We start from the raw sequence: 25,940 nt of genomic DNA on the forward strand, positions 1-25,940 counted from the left end.
AGTCTTACACAATTCACAGCGCTCACCATAGCACATACCCTCCCCAATGTCTATCACCCAGCAACCCTATCCCTCCCACCCCCCACCACTCCAGCAATCGACCAGTTCCTTCTTAAAATACTTTCTTCCCTTGTGTTCAGTAACCCACAATCTCCCTACCTCCTTCACTGACTCATCCTCCTATCTGACCTTTGATGCTGTGTTCCTCCAGGCTTGATTCCTATCTCTTCCTATCTTCCTATCCTAAACTGTCCCCCTGAGCAACTTCACGTGTGCTTGCTTTCAGTTATCAGGTACAGAGCAGCTGACTATTTATATTTCTCATCAAGACTTCTAAAATAAGCACCAGCTCCATTACATCTGTTTACTACCTATTTCCACATAAATATAGCAAAACCCCCTCAAACTCAAAATACTTAAAATGAATTGATGATCTTCCACTCCCAATTTAATGTTCTTAAAGTGCGTAATTTCTAAAAACTGTCTCGCCATCAGTACCAAAACCCTGAAACTGAAGACAGGACCAACTCCTCCTTCTGCCTCATCACCCCTTCCAAAGTATCACCCAATCCTTTGGAATCTACCTCCCAAATCCCTTGAAATCATTTAATCTCTCATCTCTACAACCCATCTGCGTCCAAGCTGCCATTATTTCTTGCCCCAAATACTGCAATGGCTAACTAACTGGATGAATAGAATACATACACACATACACAGGCAGGCACACACACACACACACACCCCACACTATAACTATTAGTCTATAACTTGCTTTTGTCATTGAATATGTCAACATATTTTTCCTAGATAAAATATATCAAACTTATGTTCACAGTTGTATAAGTGAGAGATGTATTAATTTATTCAAACATTCCACTCTAGATGAATTCAGGTCTTTTCAAACATTGGCCACTAAAAACACTATTGCAATAAAATATACTTCTAAATATTTCTTATGTATCTTCATTGTTACTTTTAGATAATATATCCCTAGAGGCAGGTTACCGGGTCAAGGAGAATTTTATATCTTAAATGTTTACTTGACACCTCCAAATTATTTTCCAAAAAGTTGTATCATTTGTATTCCCTCCAATAGTTTATCACACATTTGTTAAAATTTAAACTATACATTTAATTACATCCTATTTAAAGTGAGGGCATTTTACTGTATGTAAATTAGCCTTAGTAGAATTGCTTAAAATAAACAAAATAATCTTTGAGCTGAGCCCTGAAGTTCTTTATTAGACAGAGAATGTGGAAGGGTTAGTCTAGTTTAGGCAGAAAATTATGGTAGAGGTCTATAAACACATAGGAAATAAAACAATGTGGTCTAAATACAGTTTCATGTATGCAGAATTTTGAGCTTCTCCTCTGTGGATCCCTCCTATCCCAGATTTTACTCCTAATTTCTAGCTCCTGTGGTAGCTCCAAACTCTGCCTTCTGATCTGACAAACCAATAATCACAACCATAACTGTCAACTATGACTGGTACTGGCTATAACCTTAAACATGTAAGAATGTGTACAGATGTATAGACGAACTCACACATTTAGGAGGAAAATGTTGGAGAGTGTACTTAAAAATGTTATCTGAGTCAGTAAAGCTTAGTGGACTGTTTTGCCCAATTACCAGCACACCTACAGAGAACGAAGAGCTCAAATTTTCAATGGAAATAGCAATTTATGGAGCAATATCAGGTTTTCTAAAAACAAAATGAGAATTAGTGCAGTAAGGACAATAATGACTAGTATTTAAACCAGGAAATACCTGGGTCAAAAAAAAACTATTCTATTTGTCTTAGAAAATATCCCCAAAGTTATTCAGAAACAATTTTACACTACAAGCAACAGAGTACATTTGTGTTTAGTAAAGAAAGATTTTGTTCTTGTTCCTTTTACTTTTTTTTTATTATCTATAAAACATGTATTAAACTCCACATAACCATTTCTCTATTTTATCTGACAGATTTCAGATGTAGTTATCCACAAAAATTATGTTATTATCTTACTAAGGAAGGGATACCACTTTGATAACCATTAAAAAAAATGAGACAATCCTATAAAAGAAATGCCATATATTAGAGAATAACATCAAGTAAACATAATAAATCCTCAAGATTTTTTTAACTTGTGAATATTTAATATAAATAGCCTTGTTCTGAGAAAATAAAATGATAAAGTTTCACATTTATTATATTAATAAATCAATAGGCGAGAGGAACACTTTGTTAGGATGGCATGTAACCCTCATTTGGTTTCCTGTACCAGAAAACAGAATGCATGTAAAATGTTCTTTATTCTATTTACATACTACCTTAATATAAGAAAGGCACTCTGCCAAGTTATAAATTAGAGTTAATTTCCTGGCTTATGTGAGATGTAGGAATTTACTGTATATCCTGTATTATAATAATGTCATATTCAAATTATTGTTCTATGTTTAATTTATTTTTAGCAGATCTGAAATTTATTGTTGGTTTCCCAGAATAGATATGGATCACATACGTCAAATGATCAAGAAGAAAAGTAAAAAGGTCAGAATTCCACTGTATGAGAAAGTCAGAAAAGTAAAACATGTTCTCTTTACACTTCTTACCTGAGTAGACTAAATCCTAAGAAATTAATTTATGATGTCTCCTTTTAAATAAGTAAAAGGAAAATGAAATAGGATGAAACCAGACAGGAAGACAAACCATAAGAGACTCAATCTTAGGAAACAAACTGAGGGTTGCTGGAGGGAAGGGGGTAGGGAGGATGGAGTAAGTGGGTGATGGACATCAGGGAGGGTATGTGTTGTAATGAGCACTGGGTATTATATAAGACTGACGAATCACAGACCTGTACCCGTGAAACAAATAATACATTATATGTTAATTAATTGAATTTAAATTAAAAAGAAGTAAGTAAAGGGATTCCCCACCCATTAGAAACATAGAATATTTACCACATCGGAAAAAGTCAAAGGAGGAAGAAAGGTAAAGTAATATCTGTTGAATCAGGTACTATCTTAGGCACTTTCACATAACTTAATCCTTACAACAACTCTCAAGTGAATTCTCTGACATTTTCATAGATGAAGAAACTTAAGTTATAGAGGTATACAGCTTGCCCAATATCATTATGAAAAGGAGGCAGAGTGGGAACCCGAGCCTCCAAACTCCAAAGCATATGTGCTTCCCTCCACTTCAAAATGTTTATTCTTGAAGTATGATGCATAAAAACAGCAAAAATGGAAATACTGGTAACATTATATACTTTTTCAGCATTTTAATGTTTTCCTTAGACAGTAACAACCAAAATTTCAACATTCTGTTTCAACCTTCATATAGGGAGTCTAATATGAAACAGCCAAGGCTGACACTTCTCTTTCATAAGCTGTTCATAATTAATCTTGAATCATATGCCTTTTGGTATGAAAACTAATCAAGTTTGTCACTACACCCCAAAAATTAAGTACGTCCTCTACATAGTCAGATAAGCATGAAAGTATGAAAAAAAAAATGCTTTCCTTTATCAAGGACATCTTATAATGTATAATCTAGAAATAAATCTGAAACTGAAGGCATCAAAATAGTTCCATTTCCTTCCTCGTCTCATTATTTAATATTTCAATCCAGAAGCTCCTGAAGTCAGGGGTCTGTGCCCAGACAGTATGCCTAGGGTGGGCAGCACTGTCTGGAGACAGCCTAAGACCAACATGAGGAAAGTGAAGCCAGCCAAGCAAAGGAGAGTAACTCCCAGAGGGGTCCATGTGAGGAAGATGCACTGAACAAGGCAGCAGCCTGGTGAGGGCAGGGAAGTGGTTTCATACAGTAGGACTAAGCAAGTAGGTAAATATATGAGGAATAACAGTGGACAGATTTCACACTATCAGAAAAGAGAATGAGAAATGCAGAAAGCCAGAATAACCCTTTTGGTATCGGGCTGAAATTAGAGCTGTTAGTACAAATTCAAGGCTGCCAATATTTAGAGATCAAAACAGAAAAGAGTATGGACATAAAGGTTAGGAAGAGTAACAACAGTCCATGCCTGGGGGGAGGCAAGGTATGGGTGGAGAGAGACCCTCTCTGAGGAGCAGGCATACAGGAAATGCCTGAAGTGGAGGGAAGAGCTAGAATGTTAAGAAAAACTTGCCTGCCAGGTACACTCTAATTACAAGGTAATGTTAGAAGAATTTGAAACTACAAAAAAAAAAAAAAAAAGAAGAAGAAGAATTTGAAACTACTGGCACATCGTGGGTAATCTTAGCAGTAAAAAACCAAAATGTGGTTCAACTCCAGACTAAACTGACTGAACCCCTGATGCTAACAGCACAGACATAAACAGTATCAACCTGTCTTTACTGTCCCATACTTGATATTTGGCATTCAGTCAAAAATTATGAAATACCTAAGAAGGCAAAAAAAACACAAAAAAACAAAAACAAAAAAAACCCACTTTCTAGAAACAAAAAGCAAGTGACGAACCAAGCTTGATGAGGTTAAAACAATCTGAGAATTTAAAATGACTTTGAGGGGCGCCTGGGTGGCTCAGTCATTAAGCGTCTGCCTTCGGCTCAGGTCATGATCCCAGGGTCCTGGGATCGAGCCCCACATCGGGCTCCCTGCTCCTCGGGAAGCCTGCTTCTCCCTCTCCCACTCCCCCTGCTTGTGTTCCCTCTCTCGCTGTGTCTCTCTCTGTCAAATAAATAAAATCTTTAAAAAAATAAAATAAAATGACTTTGATTACCATGTTAAAAGACCTAGTTAGTGGATAAAGTGGAAAACATGAAGACAATGAGGAACTGTAGCAAAGAAATAGAAATTATAAAAGTCAAATGAAATACTAGAAATAATTTTTCAGAAATCAAAGTAACAGAGATAGAGAAAGCTGTCAACAGGCTTAATTAAAAGTAGATTCAATGGAGCCGGAAAAAAAAAAAAAAAATCAGTGAACTTGAAGACACGTCTATAAAAATTACCCAAACTGAAGCACAAGGAATAAAAAGCAGTGGGTGGGATAAAAAAGAATAGTGAATTCAAGAGCTAAGAGACAATTTCAAACAGTCTAATGTATATGTAATTGGAATTCCAGAAGGAGAAGAGGCAGAAAAAATATTTTAAAAGATAAGAACTTTTCAAATATAAAGCTACCAAACCATACACCTAAGAAGCTCAGAGAACCTCAAGCAAGATAAGTAAGTCCTACTCGCCCCTCCAAAAGCAAAAAAGTAAAACCACTCAGATTCTTCATATGAAATAAAATATGAACAGATTATCTTAAAGACAGCCAAAGGAGGGTGAAAGACACATTATATATAAAAGAACAAAGAGTTTAAAGCACACTTCTCAAACTATGCAAACGTTAAGCTAATGCAGTAACCTCTTTAATGTGTTAAAAGGAAAAATACACACAAAGAAATTATTTTTCAAAACTGAAGAAGAAACAGTTTCAGACCAACAGAAACTGAGAGACTCTACCACCAGGAGACCTACACTATACAAAAAGTTAAAGGGAGCTCTTCACACAAAAGGAATAGATACCAGGCAGAAACCTGAACCAACATAGAGAAATGACCAACAAAAATGACTGAAAGATAAAAAGGCATATTTTTTTTCTTATTTTGAATAGCTCTAAATAATAACTGACCACCTAAAGCAAAAATTAGTAGCGATGTCCTATGGGTTTATAGTGTAAAAAATGTACAGTAACAAAAAACAGCATAAAAGAAGAATGACAAGAATTAAGAAGATACAGTTGTAGAGTTTTCACAGTATCAGTGAAACAGCATAATACTGACTGAAGGTAGGACCAGGATGAATTAAAGATATACAGTAAACAAAAAGGGCAACCACTAAAAAAAAGAAAAAAAAATATTGAGAATAGTAAGTCTGTCATGGAGATAAAACAATCACAAAAAATAATATAAAATTAGGCAGAAAAAAAGAAGAGGAATGAGGAACAGATGGGACAAATAGAAAATAACTAACAATGCAGTAGATTTAATGAACTGTATCAATAGTTAAACGAATGTAAAGGGTTTAAACACACAAATTAAAAACAGATTGTCAAGCTTCCTTCGGGAAAACCAACTTTAAATATAAAAACATATAGGTTAAAAGATATACCACGCAAACACTACATAAAAAAGCCAGAGTGACTATGTCAGCATCACACAAACTACATTTAAGAACAGAGAATGTGAGGGCACCTGGGTGGCTCAGTTGGTTAAGTGTCTGACTTCAGTTAAGAATCTGCCTTTCACTCAGGTCATGATCTCAGGGTCCTGGGATTGAGCCCCGTGTCAGGCTCCCTGCTCAGCAGGGAGTCTGCTTCTCCCTCTGCCTCTCCCCTTTGCCCCTGCTTGTGCAGGCGCACACGTGTGCTCTCTTTCTCTCTCTCTCAAATAAGTAAAATCTTAGAAGAAAAATACAAAAAAAGAACAGAGAATGTGACCAAGGATAAAGAGGAAAAATTGTAAAACAATAAAAGGATCAACCAAGAAGACCTAACGATCTTAAGTGTGTACGTACCTAAGAATAGGCCTCCAAAATACAGACTCCTCACCTAGTATTTGACAGACCAAACAGACACAAAATTAGTAAAATTACATAAGATCTGAGCAACACTATTATCTACCTTGACTTAATTGATGTTTTAACAAAACCACAGCAGAATACACATTCTTTTCAAGTACACATTCTTTTTAAAATAGACCATATTCTGACCCATAAAACAAACCTCAACAAATTCAGTAGAACTGTTCTCTATTCACTGCCTACCAAAAACTTAAACTAGAAATAAGAGAAAGATGTGGAAAACCCTGAAATATTTGAAAATTTAAAAATATATTTCTGGGGCACCTGGGTGGCTCAGTCAGTTAAACATCTGACTCTTGATTTCAGCTCAGGTCTTGATCTCAGGGTTGTGAGTTCAAGCCCCACATTGGATGTGAAGCCTACTTGAAAAAAAAAAATAGATACATACATACATACATATAAAAATACATATACTTCTTTTTTTTTTTTTTTAAAGATTTTATTTATTTGCCAGAGAGAGAGAGTGAGCACAAGCAGGGGGAGCAGCAAGCAGAGGGAGAGGGATAAGCAGGCTCCTGCCAAGCAGAGAGCCCAGTGCGGGGCTTGATCCCAGGACCCCGGGATCATGACCCAAGCCGAAGGCAGACACCCAACCGAGCCACCAAGGTGCCCCAAAAATACATATACTTCTAAACAACTCAGGAATCAAAGAGAAAGAAAAGATTAGAAAATATTTTGAATTAAAGGAAAATGAAAATATATCAAAATTCATAGGATGTAGCTAAAGAAGGGTCAAGAAGCAAATTTATGGCACTGTTCTTTTTTAAAAGAAAGGTGTCATATTGATGATCTAAGCTCCACACCTAAGAAACAAGGGGGAAAAAAAAAAAAGGAGCAAACAGAAGTATAAAAGGAGAAATGAAACTGAATGCACAAAAATAGAGAAAAATCAATAAAACCAAAAACAAGTTATCTGAAAAAAACAAAAATACCAATACACCTGTATTATATCCAGACTGACAAAAAAAGAGAAGACAAAATAGAGCACATTACTAACGATCCTACAGATATGAAAAGGATAAGGGAATATTACAAACGCCTTTATGTCAACAGTTTACACAACTTAGAGGAAATAGGCAAATCCCCAGAAATACACAAACTACAAAAACTACAAAAGCCACTCAAGAAGAAATAAACTGAACAGTACTATATCTACCAAAAAAATTAAACAGTTTTAAAACTTAGGTGAAAAAAACAGAAACAAAAAGCTCCACAACCACATGGCTTCAGAAGGATATTCTACCAAACAATTAAAGAACAAATAATACCAATTATACAAAAACTTCTCCAGTGAAAGGAAAAACAAAAAAGAAGAGGAAACACTTCCAGCTCATATTATGAGGCTGGCATTACTCTTATATAAAACACACACAAAGACATTAAAACTACATATAGATCAATATGCCACATGAATATAAATGCAAAAAATTCTCAACAATGTATTATCGAATCAATCCTAGCAGTATATAAAAAGGATAATGCCCCATGATCAAGTGGGTTTCTTCCTGAAAATGCAAGGTTGGTTTGACATTCAAAATTCAACCAATATAATCTGCAAATCAACAGATAAAGAAAAAAAATCATATATAATCATCTTATTGAATACCACAAAAACATCTGACAACATTCAACATCCATCCACAATAAATAAAAAATCTCAGCAAACTAGGAATGGAAAGGGGCTTCTTCAAGACGATAAAGGGCATCTACAAAAAACCTATGGCTAACAGGGTGCCGGGGTGGCTCAGTGGATTAAGTTTCAGACTCTTGATTTCAGCTCAGGTCATGATCTCAGGGTGGTAAGATCGAACCCTGCGTCAGCCTCATGCTGGGTGTGAAGCCTGCTTAAGATTCTCTCTCTCCCTTTCCCTCACCACCATCTTCTGTCAAAAAAAAAAAAAAAAAAGAACAAGAACAAAAAACCTATGACTAACATTTACATGTAATGGTGAAAGACTAAATGTTCTTCCTATAAGATCAGGAAACAGACAAGGATGTAAGGCAAGACAAAGTAATAAAAGAGCTACACAGATAAAACTGTTCTCTATACAGAGAAATGAAACTATTCACTGATGACATGATCGTTTACAAAAAAGCAACTAGAATTAGTGAATTTAGAAAAATCTCAGAGCACAAAGGTCAATATAAAAATCCACTGTATATTGCATAATATGAATGCTGTTCTTAGTACCACTGAACTATAATGGTAAATGAAAAATTTTGTTATGTATGCTTTATAATATTTTTAAAAATGACAGCATCAGGAAGTTATTCAGTGATAAACAAGATGTCCTAAGCCAGCTGAAAATTTAAGTCTTTATTAAAACTTTCTTTTAAATCAACTGTATTTATAAATACTAGCAATAAACAACTAGAAATTGAAATAAAAATACAGTACCATTTATAATAGGACCAAAAAATATAAAATATGTATAAATCTATCAAAATATATAAAATATCTATATGCTAAAAACTAGAAACACCAAGGAAGAAAATTAAAGAAGGACTAAATAAATGGATAGATATGTCATGTTCATGGTTTGGAAGACTCCGTATTTGTTAAGATACCAATTTTCTCTAAACTCATTTATAGACTCAAGGTAATCCCAATCAAAATTCCAGTGGAATATTCTGTAGAGATCAACAAACTGATTCTAAAATAGGAAATAAAGTAAATGGAATAGCCAAGACAATTTTGAAAAGGAACAAAGTCGGAAGACTCACACAACCTGACTTCAAGACTTTCCATAAAGCCACAATAATGAATGCAGTGTAGTTCACACAGTGTGGCAAAAGGACAGACACAAACAGCAAGAGCACAGAGAGTGCAGAGGTCGACTCACACATATATGGTCAATTGATTTCAAAAGTGCAAAGTCAATTAAACAGAGAAAGGCAAGTCTTTTCAACAAATGTTGCTAGAATTTTTGAATATCGAGAAGGAAAGAAAGCTCAACCTATACCTCACAGCAGATATAGAATTTAACTCAAAATGAATTACAGACTTATAATTAAAAGTAAAACCTTAATATTTTTAGAAGAAAACATAAGAGAAAATCTTTGTGACCTTGGATTAGGCAAACATTTCTTAAATACTAACAACACAGAAATCCATCTTTACAACACATAAAGCAAAAGATGAATTTTCTTAAATTTACAAAGAGCTCAAAAAAAAAAAAAAATTTACAAAGAGTTCTTATAATCATTTAGGCCAACAAACCAATTAAATATAGAAGTTCCTCAGGAAGCAAAACAGAAATGACTTATAACCTCTTCCTTTAGTTTCTCTTTCTCCCACTCCCCAAACCTATCCTTTAAACCCACCTGAGTAGTAAAAAGGAATTTCCCACACCCACTTCCCCATCACAGCAGGTCTCAAATCAATCTATGTGTATTACATACACCAAGACTTCCAGAAAGGAGAATTCAGAGTTGTTGCTGTGTTGGTTTTCTAAATTTATAGCAAAAAATCTCATTCGATTTCCAAACAGGCAGTTTTAATAATTAATTTTTGGTCTTTGTAGGATCCATATTCATTCTTCCTGATTTATTCCGTAATTCTGATCTTATTAATCACCCCCCCCACCTTGTTTCGATTATGTAGTTTAAGTGCAGTGGCAAAACCCTGGAGGACAGCTCCTGCAAAGGAGAAGTGGTATATACAGAGACAGGATTTGTGATGAATTTATGTTTTTCTAAAATTCTCAAAATGGAAAAAGTTCTACCAAGTTCTACCAAGGACAGTTCTACCTGAAGCATCCAGTTCTCTCAGCAAACCTTTACATGAGTTCAATATTAGACAATTAAGAAAAATGATAGGTTGTTAGGGAAATCTTTCATTTTATTAAAGTCCATTCAGAGCCCCTTCCCCCCAAACAACATTTCACTTTAGTGGCTCACCTCTTCTCCTGAAAGGTAATAAGCTGCAAGCAGGCCTCCAATAAATCGAATGTTGACTTCAAACACAGACACCTCTGAATTCTGTGAAGACATGTTGAAAATATTCATATATACATAAAACTTCCGAGTTTTCCAAATATTTTCAGTACTTCGTATGTTTCTCACAAAAACCCTGCAGATAATGCTTTTTCCATTTTCCACACCTTCGTTTCTCATGTAACTGCAATGTCACTTTCAATTTATTAATGTTACTCAAACTCCTCTATTACTGCCACCACAACTTCCTATTAGCCAAAATCATTTTTATGTATTTACCTATTATTGTGAAATTATCAACATATTTGATGCTCTTGACTATTCTCTCTTCATGCAAGCCTCCACTTCTTGAATTCTGGAATAGTGGTATCTCCACTGGGTCCATCTCCTTCTGTTCTAGTTACTACAGCATACTGTCCCATTTTTATTATATTTCTCATGAATTTTAAATATTTTTCCTCATATATATAAAAACTTAATAAATGTTAAAAGAGGGACCAAAAAATGATAGGATGATGGATTATTCAATTAATAATGTTGAGAAAACTGACTCCTAGGTTAGAAATTAATTTGGATACTCATTTCAGATACCTCTCTCTCTCAAAATGAAATCCAAATAATTTAGAAATAAATGTAGAAAAAATTAGAATAAAAAAGTAGAAGAAAATGTGACAACATACAAATTTCCTTGACAAAGAAGGTACTTTGTAAGCATAAAATCAACTGTACTGACAACAAATGATGATAGAAAGACTTGAGTTTCCCCAAAATGAGAATGACCTATATAAGGAAAAGCAATTATGAACAAAATTAAAAGGCAAACAAACAAACAAAAAAAACAGAAGGAAATTTGGCACAAATATAGCAGTATTAATAACCTTAGCATATAAAGTCTGTATGTTTGTATTTAGATACAGATATAGATATTGCTGAGAAAAATTCTAATACATGGAAAGAAAAGAAGTGGCAGAGAACATGACCAAAGAATCCACAGGATATACACAATTGACTAGTATAAAGATAACGTCCATAACTAATTTTTTAACAAAACTTAAAAGGAAATATATATTATCCTGAAGTGTTTGTAACATTCATAGGCAGAACACACAATTTGCTAACACAAGTATGTATCTCTGATACGGAATTCTTTTAAATTTAAATTCAATTAGCCAACATACAGTAAATCCTTAGTTTCAGATGTAGTGTTCAATACTTTATCAGTCGCATATAACACCCAGTGTTCATCACATCACGTGCCCTTCTTACTGTCCATCACCCAGTTACCCCATCCCCCCACTTACCTCCCCTCCAGCAACCCTCAGTTAAGAGTCTCTCATGGTTTATCTCCCTCTCTGATTACTTCCTGCAATTTTTAAATAACATATCTATCATCCCATTCCATCCACGACAGGAATATGCTTTATATTACTTCATATATTCCCAATATAGACCATACTGCAGGGCACACAGCAGACATCACTAAATACAGAGAAGCAGAGAAAGAGGGAGGCAGGGCAGGCCATTATCACTCACTGAAACAATAACCTTCTAATCAGTTTCCCTGATTTCAGCCTTCCTCTCCTCCTTACATTCCATTTATTCAGCACCCTGTAGGTACAGTGAACCTCATACATTTTAAGTCAGGTTGGGTTACTGTTGTGTGCAAACTTTTACAATGACTGCTGGTTACATTCAAAGCAAAATAACTGTAAGACCCAACATATGCCGATTCCCCACTAGCTGTATGACATCATCTCCTACCAATAGGAGTCCTCCTGACTCACTTTATTACCAAATGGGTCTACTTGCTGTTCTAGAATTACCGAACTCATCATTCCTGTATGTCAGTCTTACCCTCTACCTACAGGTCTCTGAATAGGAAGCTTATCCAAACACATCGTACAAAATACTCTAATCTTTCTTAACCTGCATTATTTCCCCAATTAACACATCACCATCTGATTATATATAATTCTTTATTTGTAAAATTCAGAACTTCCCTCAGAAGAGAGACAGATAAGAGTTCTAGAAGGATAGAAGGGACAAAACAGAAGACAGGCATTATTCAAAGGAGTAGTGACTATGAATCTTCCAAAATTGATAAAAACATAAGTTCTCAGACTGATGGTACATTATGAGTCCTTTAAAGAATAATCCACACATGGCGACATGGTAATGGAAATATAGAACACAGGGCAAAAAAGATTAAAACAAGGGGAAAACAAGACAGATTACCTGTGAAAAATTAGACTGATAGCATACTTTCCAACAATATAACAGAAACAGGAAGACAGTGGAACTGTACCTTTCATAGCTTAAGAGAAAATAATCAACCTCTAACACTATACTCAACTATAATATCCAGTATGAGAGAGCCTTATATCCACATGGCTTCCACTGGGTCTCTTCTCAGAAATGTCACCATGACAAAGAGTCCTTCACTAGCCACCCCATGTAAAATGGCAACCCCATACTTGCTCCAATCCTACTTGCTCTCCTTTACTGTTCTCCACAGCATTTATCACCACCTGATATACTGTATGTGACTTGAAGATTTCTTTACTGTTTTTCTCCCAAAACTAGAGTAGAAACTCAAGGAGAAATAAGACTGTTTTGCTCTTTACTGTATCCACAGAAGCCAGAACAGTGCCTGTCCCAGAGAAGGCATTCAATAAATTTATTTATTTATTCCTTCATTCAGTCAGTCCTCCATTCATTCATTAATTTGGAAGTTTCAAATACAAGTTGGAACCAGCTAGACAACAATTACACATAAGACAAGAGGGAGATGAGCTAAATTAAAGCATTCTAAAAGACTTGTTCTTCAGGGACGCCTGGGTGGCTCAGTCGGTTAAGCAGCTGCCTTCGGCCCAGGTCATGATCCCAGGGTCCTGGGATCGAGTCCCATATCGGGCTCCTTGCTCAGTAGGGAACCTGCTTCTCCCTCTCTCTCCCTCTGCTTGTGCTCTGTCAAATAAATAAAATCTTTAAAAAAAAAAAAAAAAAGACTTGTTCTTCAGAAGGAGGAAAAAGAAACTGATTTTAAACTTAAATAGTATACATATAATATTTTAAGGACAACCCCAGAATGAATGGAAATGACAAGTATAAATGTCAATGAAGTAGAGGGAAAAAGAGATATAAAGTAACTTAACCTAAAATAAGGGAAGCAGCAAATAAAAACAATGAAAAGTACAACAATAATATAGGTTGAAAAACAAAGATGGAAGACCCAACTCCAAATACATGTTATCACAATAAATGTAAATATTCCAAACTTGACAGTTAAAAGACTCCAAGACTGGATAAAAATAACAAAATCCAAATACACACTACATGCAAAATATACAGTGAAAACACATGACAGAGAAAGATTAAAAGTAAAGAGATGGTAAATGATTGTGCTGATTATTAAGCTTTTTCTCCTCAGGTTCACATCTATCCTTCTAGAGCCTACTTGGTATACTGGAATTGGAACTCTGCAAATATATGTCTCATTAGCCAGCTGGCTCCCTTATGGGCCATGCCAACAGGAAGTTTTACAAAGATAATACAAGGCTGGAAGAAGGAGAAAAGACTGATTCCTTCCAATTTACTTCTGGTTTCTGACCATGTCAAACCAGCCATGGTTCTTGGCCCTGGCAGTGGCAGCTGGTTCCACATTACAGTTCCCCTGCCACACACACATTCTCCAAATCAGCCTCACTGTGGCCCACCAGCTAGGGGCCCTCTCCTCAGAGGTCTGAGTCCCAGCTCTAAAAAGCTCTTTTAAGAGCTCCTACATACCAGAAACAGAGTCCCAAATTACCAACTTCTTCCCACTGTTCTCAGTCCCAGGGAGGTGGATATTTACTGTAGTTACTACCTCTTGTGATACCATAATGTTCTCTTTCTGCCTTTTCAGTTCCCCGTTATTTGGTTAACAATTCTAAACATTAAATCCTCTAATTAAAATAAATGGTATAGTTCTGGTTCCTGATTAAGTGAACTGATACAATGATATACCAGCGGATTATTAGGCCTAATAAAGCTGACATGTTAATGGACAGGAGTATTTGAGACTGTACAGATGCCAATTCTCTCTAAATTAATCTGTAAATTGAATGCAATCCTCATCAAAATGTCAACAGTACTCCAGAGCTTACAAGAACAAAGAGCTGAGAACTGCTAAGATAATTTCCTAGTAGAACGAGATCAGATATCAAGCTTCCTATATTGTAGTTAAGACAGTTTAGTATTGATGTAAGCACAAAGAAAAAAAAGCGACAGAAAAGAATCAGCTCAAATGACTAATAATGGCATGTATAAAAAGCAGGGAAATAAACGGTTCTAGGATCAACTAATAGTTGCCCATCTCACCCTAAATCAATTTCATATGGATTAAAGTCCTAAATGCAAAAACCAAACTTTAAAACATTCAGAATGAAATATAGGCATATATCTTCAATAAGAGTAGGGATTTCTTAAATAAGATACAAAAAGCCACATCCTATAAGGACCACATAGCCAAACGGGAGGGAAAAAAAAAAAAAAAACACCTGTATTTCACAGCCTCCCCTTACACTAAAGTTGGGCCATATAAGTCAGATCTATTCAACAGTATAGAAGCAAAATTGGGGTAACTGATTCCTGTAAAGTGTTATAGAAGAGTCATGTATCTTTCCTCTTTTCTGCAACTGGAAGGTTTATCCACCTTATTGAGGAACCACCTTGCTTAGACCATGAGGTTGAAGCTATACACTGAAGTTGACAGAGCAACAAGACAAAGGATCCTAGATCCTTGAGGATCAAGGAGCTACCCAAGCCAACCCTAAACTGCTTATCTCCGTGCTTAATTTACATGAAAGGGAAATAAACAGCTATCTTGTTTAAGCTATTTTATATTAGATTTTCTGCCACTCACAGACAAACCTAAATCTAACTGATAATAAAAATTGTTCTAATTGATGTATATCCAAAATGCTAGAATAACATAAAAGAAAGTAATCCATTTTTGTGTGGTTAGCATCAGGAAAGCATGAGAGAAGAAATAATTATGGATTTAAATCACAATTTGAGTGATGCAGAGTCTGCCAAAGAGAAAAACACATAGTAAAAGAGTGACTTCTGACCACAGCAAGAAAGAACAGCAAGCACAAATATCATGAAACATAATAATGAACATGACAAAATAGTCCATACAACTTGTGGGTGAATGCTGGTAATAATGAAAAAAATTGCTACCATTTACGAGCACTTAATGTGTACCAGATTATCTCAAATAATCCTTACAACACTGCAATGCAATAGTAATTTTATGACAGGTTTAGAAAAAATAAGGAACTTTCCCAAGTCACACAGCAAGAATGTAGCTGTGTTGGGCTTCAAACTTTAGCCCCACCACTTAACAACTATGCCAAAATGCTGGAAGGAGGGGCATCGCATCGGCCTAGTTATGAAGGTTCATCAAAACTGTACCAGATTATTGAATCTTTAAAAAATAATAAAACCCTTATTGTTTACAAAATAGTTTATGCTTTCCTGGTATTTCTATTCCCATGTGTTTTTTTCTGTAACTCCTGCTTAACACACTGAACACGTTGCCTCAAATGATAAGGTTAAGAAAAGTGAAAGGAAGATGGTGAGAAAGGGTATGTATTTTACACAAAAGTTAAATAACAACTCTAACCCCAAAAGAAGACAGGGAATTTAGGATTTCCTTAAACTGTTAGTATAACGCTCAAAACTACTCTGGTTAGATGCTGTCTTTTCAAGGTCAATCAAAGAAGTCATCAACTGTATACTCACCACACTGAAATCAAGGGTGTCTTCAATCCATTTTTGCCCATCTCGGAATTCATCATGAAGTCCCATGATATAAAGGGTATCCAAAGCATCTACTATGGTAGCACCCATTTGTGAACTTCCTATATTTGGGGTGGAGAGAAAACTGTCATTAATAACATGCCCTTCATATAAGGTCTGTTTTAATTTTTTAATATATAAAAAAATCAAAGTAGAAATATAAGGACCAAAAATAATACCCAACATGGTTCACTTTTTCTTTTTTTTCTTTTTTTTTAAAGATTTTGTTTATTTGACAGAGAGAGACACAGCGAGAGAGGGAACACAAGCAGGGAGAGTGGGACGGGGAGAAGCAGGCTTCCCGCGGACCAGGTAGCCCAATGTGGGGCTCGATCCCAGGACCCTGGGATCTTGACCTGAGCTGAAGGCAGACGCTTAATGACTGAGCCACCCAGGCGCCCCTGGTCCACTTTTTCTTAAGAACAAATAATAAACACTGTTCAATGTATTTTCCTAAAGATGACACGTTAACCACTAATAGGAAGGTAAAGGAAAACTAAAATTGTAGCTCTCCTTCATTTTCTTCATGGTCACAGTATGAGATATCTACCTACTTAACTAAGTTTAAAAAAAAAAAAGGATTAATTCAAGAAACAGGGAGGGTGGTTCAAGATGTCAATACAAGTCGTAAGACAACCATGCTGTTCTGGTACAAATGCACAGAAAGGGCAAAAAATATACTTAGAAATAATAATAAAAGTACAATAAGGCTAGATGACCACGGTAAAACAGAAACTATAATAATCCTTACTATTCAAAAAGCAGGTTAATCATACCAAAAAAGAAAGTAAAGTATTAAACAAAATGTGAGTAGAAAAAATCAAAATAATAGGATCTATACCCACCTTAAAGAGAGAAAGAATCCTGAAGTTAAAGTAAACAATTCAGGGAGGGAGAAACTAATTCAACAAAACCAGCTGATAGCAAAACTAGACACTATAAACACCTGACAAGCAAATGGGTCAATCTAACTAATGAACAGAACTGTGAAATCCGGAATACAATCTAATAGCATATAAAAGAGTAAGTAACAAGGAGCAGATGAGTCTTCCCCAGCCCCAAGAAAGCAATTATTTCTATCTTCTGAGAATGAAAATTATCCCTACTTGTCACTACCTAGATTAAAATGGCTTTATTACTGTCTTCATCAACGTGAGTTTACTGTTACCCTGGCCCAGAAAGATAAAAGTTGCAAAATAATTTTACTGTTCATTCCAGGAACTTCCTGAAAGACCTCTTCAATGGAAAGTTATCAAATGATGGCTTAAAACTTTGAACTCTGTACCTCTAAATTCTCTGCTTACCAATCCTAAGCTGTTACATTATGGTCCTTACCCAATCATAACCAAGTACCCCTACCCCAACTGAAAGGCCCATCTTAACCCAGACTTAAAATCTCAATAAATATCTCAACTTTGTCCTTCTCCATCTGACAGGCCACTAAGGTTCTGGTAAGGTAGTGACCTACTGTACCACAGTTAAGCATTAAACTCAGCTTTGTCTTATCAACAAGTCATGTTTGACACTGCATGGTTACTATTCTTTCTTTTCTCTTCCATTCCTTTTTCCACTGGGCAAACAGTGCTTTCTTCTGATGCCTTTTTAAAGCTATACAAATTCGTTCTTAAAATGTCCTTAACTTACATTTTCTTCTTCACATGATTCTAATAACTTTCTCAACTCATCAATAAATATTATCTTTCCACTAAAAAGACAAGCACTCCACCACACTCTGATAAAGTTCCTGGTTCTTGTCCCCACTTAAGTTCCCTTCATGTTGACATTAACTAGAATGTTTGTTCTGGGTTATTACAGACATACTTTCCATTTACTTTTCTTTGTTCCTCAACTTTTTATTAGGATGATAAATATTTTATCAAGGGCGCCTGGGTGGCTCAGTTGGTTGAGCGACTGCCTTCGGCTCAGGTCATGATCCTGGAGTCCCGGGATCGAGTCCCACATCGGGCTCCCTGCTCGGCGGGGAGTCTGCTTCTCCCTCTGACCCTCCCCACTCTCATGTGCTCTCTCTCTCTCTCATTCTCTCTCTCAAATAAATAAATAATCTTTAAAAAAAAAAAAATTTTATCAAGCCTTTAATCACCCAGATATCCCTATCTCTTCCATAATCATTTAAATATGTATCTTTTTATGTATTTCATCCAAAATATTTATTATGCTTATTTTAAATCCTTAAGAGTACCTCTTTTTGTTATTTCAATTTTTATAGGTAGTTATGCTTCAGTTCTCTAGTTATTTATGGAATCCTGGAAGTGCGTATTCCTCTAAGGTGCAGACAACTCTGGAACGGAAAAAGGGCTGACCCACCTGTTCTGTACCAATTCTGGTTAGTTCCACAAGAAGAGGTTTGTGCCATGGGCTAAACAGCCCAAGGAAGAAAAAGGCAAAATTGAAGTTCCTGGCTATCACTATGATTGTTTACCTAGACAACTCAAGATTTCAACTGGAAAAGGTTAAAAGATCTAACACTACCCTTGGGATAGGGCGCCTAGGTGGCTCAGTTGGTTAAGTGTCTGCCTTTGGCTCAGGTCATGATCCCAGGGTCCTGGGATCAAGCCCTACACTGGGCTCCCTTCTCAGCATGGCAGTCTGCTTCTCCCTCTCCCTCTCCCTGCTCAGGCTCTCACTCTCTCTCTGAAATAAATAAATAAAATCTTAAATATATAAATAAATAAATCTACATTTGGGTCGAAGAAGTGAAACACAATACTGTAGAATGTATAAAAGATTAATAAAACTTTATTATGGGAACACAGGATTCAACTAATGCAGTTCTCAAAACTCATAACTTGAAAACTTTGTTATTTAATAAGAACAATGAAAATAATTGAATTCACAACATTCTACTAAGGAAACAAAAAAAGAATGATAAACCTGAGCAAAAAAGTTCAAAGAATCAGAAAAGTTAAAAGCAAAAATTAATGAATTAGAAATAAAGAAAATTGTCAAAAATATAAATTCAAGAGATAGTTCTATTAGAAGAACTATATAATGAATCTACCACTAACCAATGTTTAAAAAGTAGCCAGGGAATACAAAAACACAAAATAAGAAATAAGACTGCATCAATAGATACAGAGGAAACTAAGAAACTATACAAAACCCATTTTAGTCATATTGTATCAATAAATTTGAAAAAATGAGCGCAACTGATTATTTTCTATGAATATATATATTTAATATTATATATAGTAACACATAAAATAAAAATATTACATATATGTTAATATATATTTATATATATTTATTTTAATATGTGTTTTATATATATATAAAACTTTGACTTAGAAAAGAAACATAAAATCTAAACAAAACACACCAAGAAACAGAAGAAATTGAGAAGTTCTCAAAGAACTACCCACCATAAAAGTATCATACTCTGGAAGTTCCATAGAATAGATTTTATTTTAATTTTAAGAACAGTAACTCCTACATAAATTTTTATAGAATACAGAGAGATCTTAAAATCCAATTTATGGATTCTGCATACCATTGATGCAAAAGTCTCGGTAAGAAAAATAAAACTACTATCTAATCTCATTTGTGAGCATCATGGAAATATTTAAGAGTGAAATTGCTGAGCTGTGTGATAAGCTCATGTTTAACTTTACAAGAGACTGACAAACAGCTCTTCAGAGTGTACCATTTTATACACCCAGCGACAATGCAGAAGAGTTCTGGTTGCTCTAGCATCCTTGTCAACATTTGGTATTGCTGCCCTTTTTAATTTTAGACATTCTAATGAGTGTGTAGGATATTGCATTGTGGGTTGAATTTTAATTCTCTGGAAACTGATGTGCTTATTGGCTATTCATAAACCTTCTTTGGTATATGAATCATCTATATATTCTAAATACATTCGTGTGTGTGTACCACAAACATTTTCTCCAAGTCTTGTGGCTGACTTTTCATTTTCTTAATGTCTTTTGGAGAGCAGAAATTTTTAATTTTTATGAAGTCCAATTTATCCATTTTTTCCCTTTTATGGTTTATGCTTTTTGTATTCTAAAAACTCTTTTCTTACCTCAAAGTCACAAAGATTTTCTCCAAAGCTTTCTACCGAAAGTTTTACACTTTTCACTTTTATGTTTAGCTCTATGATCCATTTCAAGTTAATTTTTATGTACAATGAAGAGTCAAGGTTTGTTATTTTTCTATATGAATATGTAGCTGATCCAGCATGATTTACTGGAAAGGTATCTTTTTACCCACTGAATTACCCAGGCACCTTTGAACCAACCATGTATGTACAGTCCTAGTTCTGTGCTTTTCCACTGATCTGTCTCCAATAAGACTGTCCTCATTACTGCAGCTTTATAATACATCTTAAAATCAGGTAATATAAATCTGTCAACTTAGTTCTTCTTTTTAAAAGATTACTCTATTGCACATGCTTTGCATTTTCATATAGATTTTTGAGTCAGCCTATCAATTTATGCAAAAAGTCATTTTGACTGGGATTTCTTTAAATTTAAGTATGACTTTTAAGAGAACTGACATCCCCACAGTATTGAGTATTCCAATTCATGAACATGGCATCTCCATTTATTTAAGTCCTTTGAAATTTCTCTCGATAATCACAGTTTTAAGTGTATAGGTTTTGCACATATTTTGTTAAATTCACCCACATACAGTTCATATTTTCTGATGCTATTGCAAATGGTATTATTAAAAAAAATTGTATTGTGACTGTTTATTGCTAGTATATAGAAATACAACTTATTTGGGGTTTTTTTGTTTGTTTTTTAAAGATTTTATTTATTTGACAGAGAGAGAGAGCACGCGAGAGTGAGCACCCAAGCAAGGGGGAGCTGCAGAGGGAAGAGAGAGAAGCAGGCTTTCCGCTGAGCAGGGAGCCTGATGCGGGGCTCAACCCCAGGACCCTGGGATCATGACCTGAGCCAAAGGCAGACGCTTAACAACTGAGCCACCCAGGCACCCCAATGCAATTTATTTTGTACACTGAACTTGTACCTTATGACCTTACTAAATTTTATTCAATCTAGTACCTGGTTGGTGTTGTCCGGTAAATTCCTTAAGATGTTCTTCATGGACAATCTTACTGACTACAAGACACTTGTACTTCTTCATTTCCAATCTTTATATCTCTTTTGTCTTTTTCTTAGTGTACTGGCTAGGACCTCAACTCCAATCTCACAAAAGTAAGAGAGCAGACATCCTGGCCTAGTTCATAATCTTAGGGAAAAACATCTAGTGTTCCAATATTAAGCATGTGGCAAACTTTTTCCATTTGTTTTATTTTGGGGTATCTGTGTGTCTGTGTGTTTTAATGCCTTTCTTTAATCAGGCTCAGGAAGTTCCCTTCTATGCCAATCACCTGAGAGCTTTTATCGTGGATCAATCTTGAGTATTGTTAAATGCGTTTTCTGCATCTACTGAAACGATCAAATATGTGGAATTTAACAAACAAAACAGAGGATCATAAGGGGAGAGAAGGAAAAATAAAAGAAGATGAAATCAGAGAGGGAGACAAACCATAAGAGACTCAATCACAGGAAACAAACAGGATTGCTGTAGGGGAGAGGGTGGGGGGATGGGATGACTTGGGTGATGGTCATTTAGGAGCACACCTTTTATAATGAGCACTGGGTAGTATATAAGACTGATGAATCACTGACCTCTAGGTCTGAAACCAATAATAGAGTATATGTTAATTAACTGAATTTAAATAAAAAATAAATTTAAAAAAGGAGTTTAATTCAAAGATGACCAGCGTGAGTTGGTATCTCATTGTGGTTCTGATTTCTATTTCCCTGATGCCAGGTGATGTTGAGCATTTTTTCATATGTCTGTTGGCCATTTGGATAGTTTCTTTGGAAAAATATCTCTTCATGTCTTCATGCCCATTTCTTGACTGGATTATTTGTTTTTGGGGTATTGAGTCTGAGAAGTTCTTTACAGATCTTGGATATTAGCCCTTTATCAGATATGTCATTTGCAAATATCTTTGTCCATTCTGTAGGTTACCTTTTAGTTTTGTTGATTGTTTCCTCTGCTGTGCAAAAGCTCTTTATCTTGATGAAGTCCCAATCGTTTATTTTTGCTTTTGTTTCCCATGCCTTTGGAGAAGTTTCTAACAAGAAGTTGCTGTGGCCAAAGTCGAAGAGGTTGCTGCCTGTATTCTACTCTAGGATTTTGATGGATTCCTGTCCCACATTTAGGTCTTTCATCCATTTTGAGTTTATCTTTGTGTATGCTGTAAGACAATGGTCCAGTTTCATTTTTCTGCATGTGGCTCTCCAATTTTCCCAACAACATTTGTTGAAGAGACTGTCTTTTTTCCATCGGATATTCCTTCCTCTTTTGTCAAAGATTAGTTGGCCATAAAGTTGAGGGTCTATTTCTGGGTTCTGTATACTGTTCCACTGATCTATGTGTCTGTTTTTGTGCCAGTACCATACTGTCTTGATGATTAGAGCTTTGTAATAGAGCTTGAAGTCCAGCAATGTGATGCCACCAGTTTTGGTTTTCTTTTTCAACATTCAATATATCTGTTAAGTCCATCTGGTCCAGTGTGTCATTGGCTATTCAGGGTCTTTTGTGATTCCATATAAATTTTAAGATTATTTGTTTCAACTCTATGAAAAAAGTTAATAGTATTTTGATAGGGATTGCACTGAATGTATAGACTGCTTTGCGTAGCATAGACATTTTAACAATATTTGTTCTTCCAATCCATAAGCATGGAATGTTTTTCCATTTCTTTGTGTCTTCCTCAATTTCTTTTATGAGAATTCTATAATTTTCTGAGTACAGATCCTTTGCCTCTTTGGTTAGGTTTAGTCCTAGGTATCTGATGGTTTTGGGTGCAATTATAAATGGGATCAACTCCTTAATTTCTATTTCTTTTGTCTCGTTGGTGTACAGAAATGCAACGGATTTCTGTGCACTGATTTTATATCCTGTCATTTGCTGTATGAGTTCTAGGAATTTTGGGGTGGACTCTTTTTGGGTTTTCCACATTGAGTATCATGTCACCTGCTAACAGTGAGACTTTGACTTCTTTGCTGGTTCAGATGCCTTTTATTTCTTTTTCCTGTCTGACTGCTGAGGCTAGGACTTCTAGTACTATACTGAACAACAGTGGTGAAAGCGGGCATCCCAGCTGTGTTCCTCACCTTAGGGGAAAGGCTCTCAATTTTTCCCCATTGAGAATAATATTCACTGTGGGCTTTTCATAGATGGCTTTTATGATATTTAAGTACATTCCCTCTATCCCCACACTGTGAAGAGTTTTAATCAAGAAAGGATGCTGTACTTCATCAAATACTTTTTCTGCATCTATTGAGAGGGTCATATTGTTCTTGTCCTTTCTTTTATTTATGTAGTGTATCACATTGATTGACTTGCGGATGTTGAACCACCCTTGCAGCCCAGGAATAAATCCCACTTGGTCATGGTGAATAATCCTTTAAATGTACTGTTGGATTCTATTGGGTAGTATCTTGGTGAGAATTTCTGCATTCATAGTCATCAGGTATATCAGTATGTAATTCTCCTTCTTGGTGGGGTCTTTGGTTTTGGGATCAAGGCAATGCTGGACTCAGAGAATGAGTCTGGAAGTTTTCCATCCATTTCTAGTTTCTGAAAAAGCTTCAGAAGGATAGGGGTTTTTTTTAAAGATTTTATTTATTTGAGAGAGAGAATGAGAGAGAGAGAGAGAGAGAGAGCACATGAGAGGGGGGAGGGTCAGAGGGAGAAGCAGACTCCCTGCTGAGCAGGGAGCCCGATGCAGGACTCGATCCCAGGACTCCAGGATCATGACCTGAGCTGAAGGCAGTCGCTTAGCCAACTGAGCCACCTAGGCACCCCTAAGAATAGGTATTAATTCTTGAAATGCTTGGTAGAATTCCCCTAGGAAACCATCCAACCCTGGACTCTTGTTCGTTGGGAGATTTTTTGATTACTGCTTCAATTTCCTTGCTGGTTGTGGGTCTGTTCAGGTTTTCTATTTCTTCCTGGTTCAGTTTTGATAGTTTATACATCTCTAGGAATGCATCTGTTTCTTCCAGATTGCCTAATTTGTTGGCATATAGTTGCTCATAATATGTTCTTACAATTGTTTGTATTTCTTCGGTGTTGGTTGTGATCTTTCCTCCTTCATTCATGATTTTATTTATTTGGGTCATTTCTCTTTTTTTTGATAAGTCTGGCCAGGGGTTTATCAATCTTATTAATTCTTTTAAAGAATCAGCTCCTAGTTTTATTGATCTGTTGATCTGTTCTACTGTTCTTTTGGTTTCTATTTCATTGATTTCTGTTCTAATCTTATTAATTCTCTTCTGCTCGGTTTAGGCTTTATTTGCTGTTCTTTCTCCAGCTCCTTTAGGTGTAAGGTTAGCTTGTGTATTTGAGACCTTTCTTGTTTCATGAGAAAGGCTTGTAGTGCTATATACTTCCCTCTTAGGACCGCCTTTGCTGCATCCCAAAGGTTTTGAACAGTTGTGTTTTCATTTTCGTTTGTTTCCATGAATTTTTTAATTCTTCTTTAATTTCCTGGTTGACCCATTCATTCTTTAGTAGGATGCTCTTTAGCCTCCACAGATTTGAGTCCTTTCCAAATTTCCATTTGTGCTTGAGTTCCAGTTACAAAGCATTGTGATCTGAAAATATGCAGGGAATGATCCCAATCTTTTGGTACCAGTTGAGACCTAATTTGTTGACCCAGGATGTGATCTATTCTGGAGAATGTTGCATGAGCACTTGAGAAGAATGTGTATTCTGTTGCTTTAGGACAGAATGCTCTGAATGTATCTGTTAAGTCCATCTGATCCAGTGTGTCATTCAAAGCCCTTGTTCCCTTGATCTTCTGCTTAGATGATCTGTCCATTGCAGGGAGGGGGATGTTAAAGTCCCCCACTATTATTTTGTTATTATCAATGAGTTTAATTTTGTTATTAATTGGCTTATATAATTGGCTGCTCCTATGTTAGGGGAATAAATATTTAAAATTGTTAGATCTTCTTGTTGGACAGACCCTTTAATTATGATTTAGTGTCCTTCCTCATCTTTTATTAGAGTCTTTGGCTTAAAATCTAATTTGTCTGATACAAGGATTGCTACCCCAGCTTTCTTTTAATGTTCATTAGCATGATAAATGGTTTTCCACCCCCTGCTTTCAATCTGGAGGTGTCTTTGGGTCTAAAATGAGTCTCTTGCAGATAGCATATAGATGGGTCTTCCTTTTTTATTCAATCTGATACCCTGTGTCTTTTGATTGGGACATTTAGCCAATTTACATTCAGAGTAACTACTGAAAAATATGAATTTAGTGCCACTGTATTACCTGTAAAGTCACTGTTTCTGTAGATTATCTCTGTTCCTTTATGGTCTATTTTACTTTTGGGCTCTCTCTTGGTTTAAAGGATCCCCTTTAATATTTCTTTCAGGGTTGGTTTAGTGATAACAAATTCTTTTAGTTTCTATTTGTCCTGGAAGCTTTTTATCACTCGTTCTATTCTGAATGACATCCTAGCTGGATAAAGTATTCTTGGCTGCATATTTTTCTCATTTAGCACCCTGAATATATCATGCCAGTGCTTT

The 25,940-nt window shown here is 35.6% G+C and overlaps 1 protein-coding gene across 1 annotated transcript in view; it reads right to left on the minus strand.

The window, feature by feature from the left end:
* The window catches only part of LOC102741906 (mannosyl-oligosaccharide 1,2-alpha-mannosidase IB), a 50,942-nt gene that overhangs the window by 8,290 nt on the left and 16,712 nt on the right, over positions 1-25,940 (minus strand). Inside the window, exons 3-4 of the mRNA XM_031038357.2 lie at positions 16,302-16,420; positions 10,479-10,559 (exon numbers count right to left, since the gene is read on the minus strand). Coding sequence (XP_030894217.2) covers positions 10,479-10,559; positions 16,302-16,420 — 200 coding nt within the window. The remainder of the gene's footprint in view (positions 1-10,478; positions 10,560-16,301; positions 16,421-25,940) is intronic.

The sequence above is a fragment of the Leptonychotes weddellii genome, chromosome 4, assembly GCF_054177405.1.
Source record: "Leptonychotes weddellii isolate Sample4059 chromosome 4, ASM5417740v2, whole genome shotgun sequence".
In the NCBI taxonomy this organism is placed as follows: Eukaryota; Metazoa; Chordata; class Mammalia; order Carnivora; family Phocidae; genus Leptonychotes; species Leptonychotes weddellii.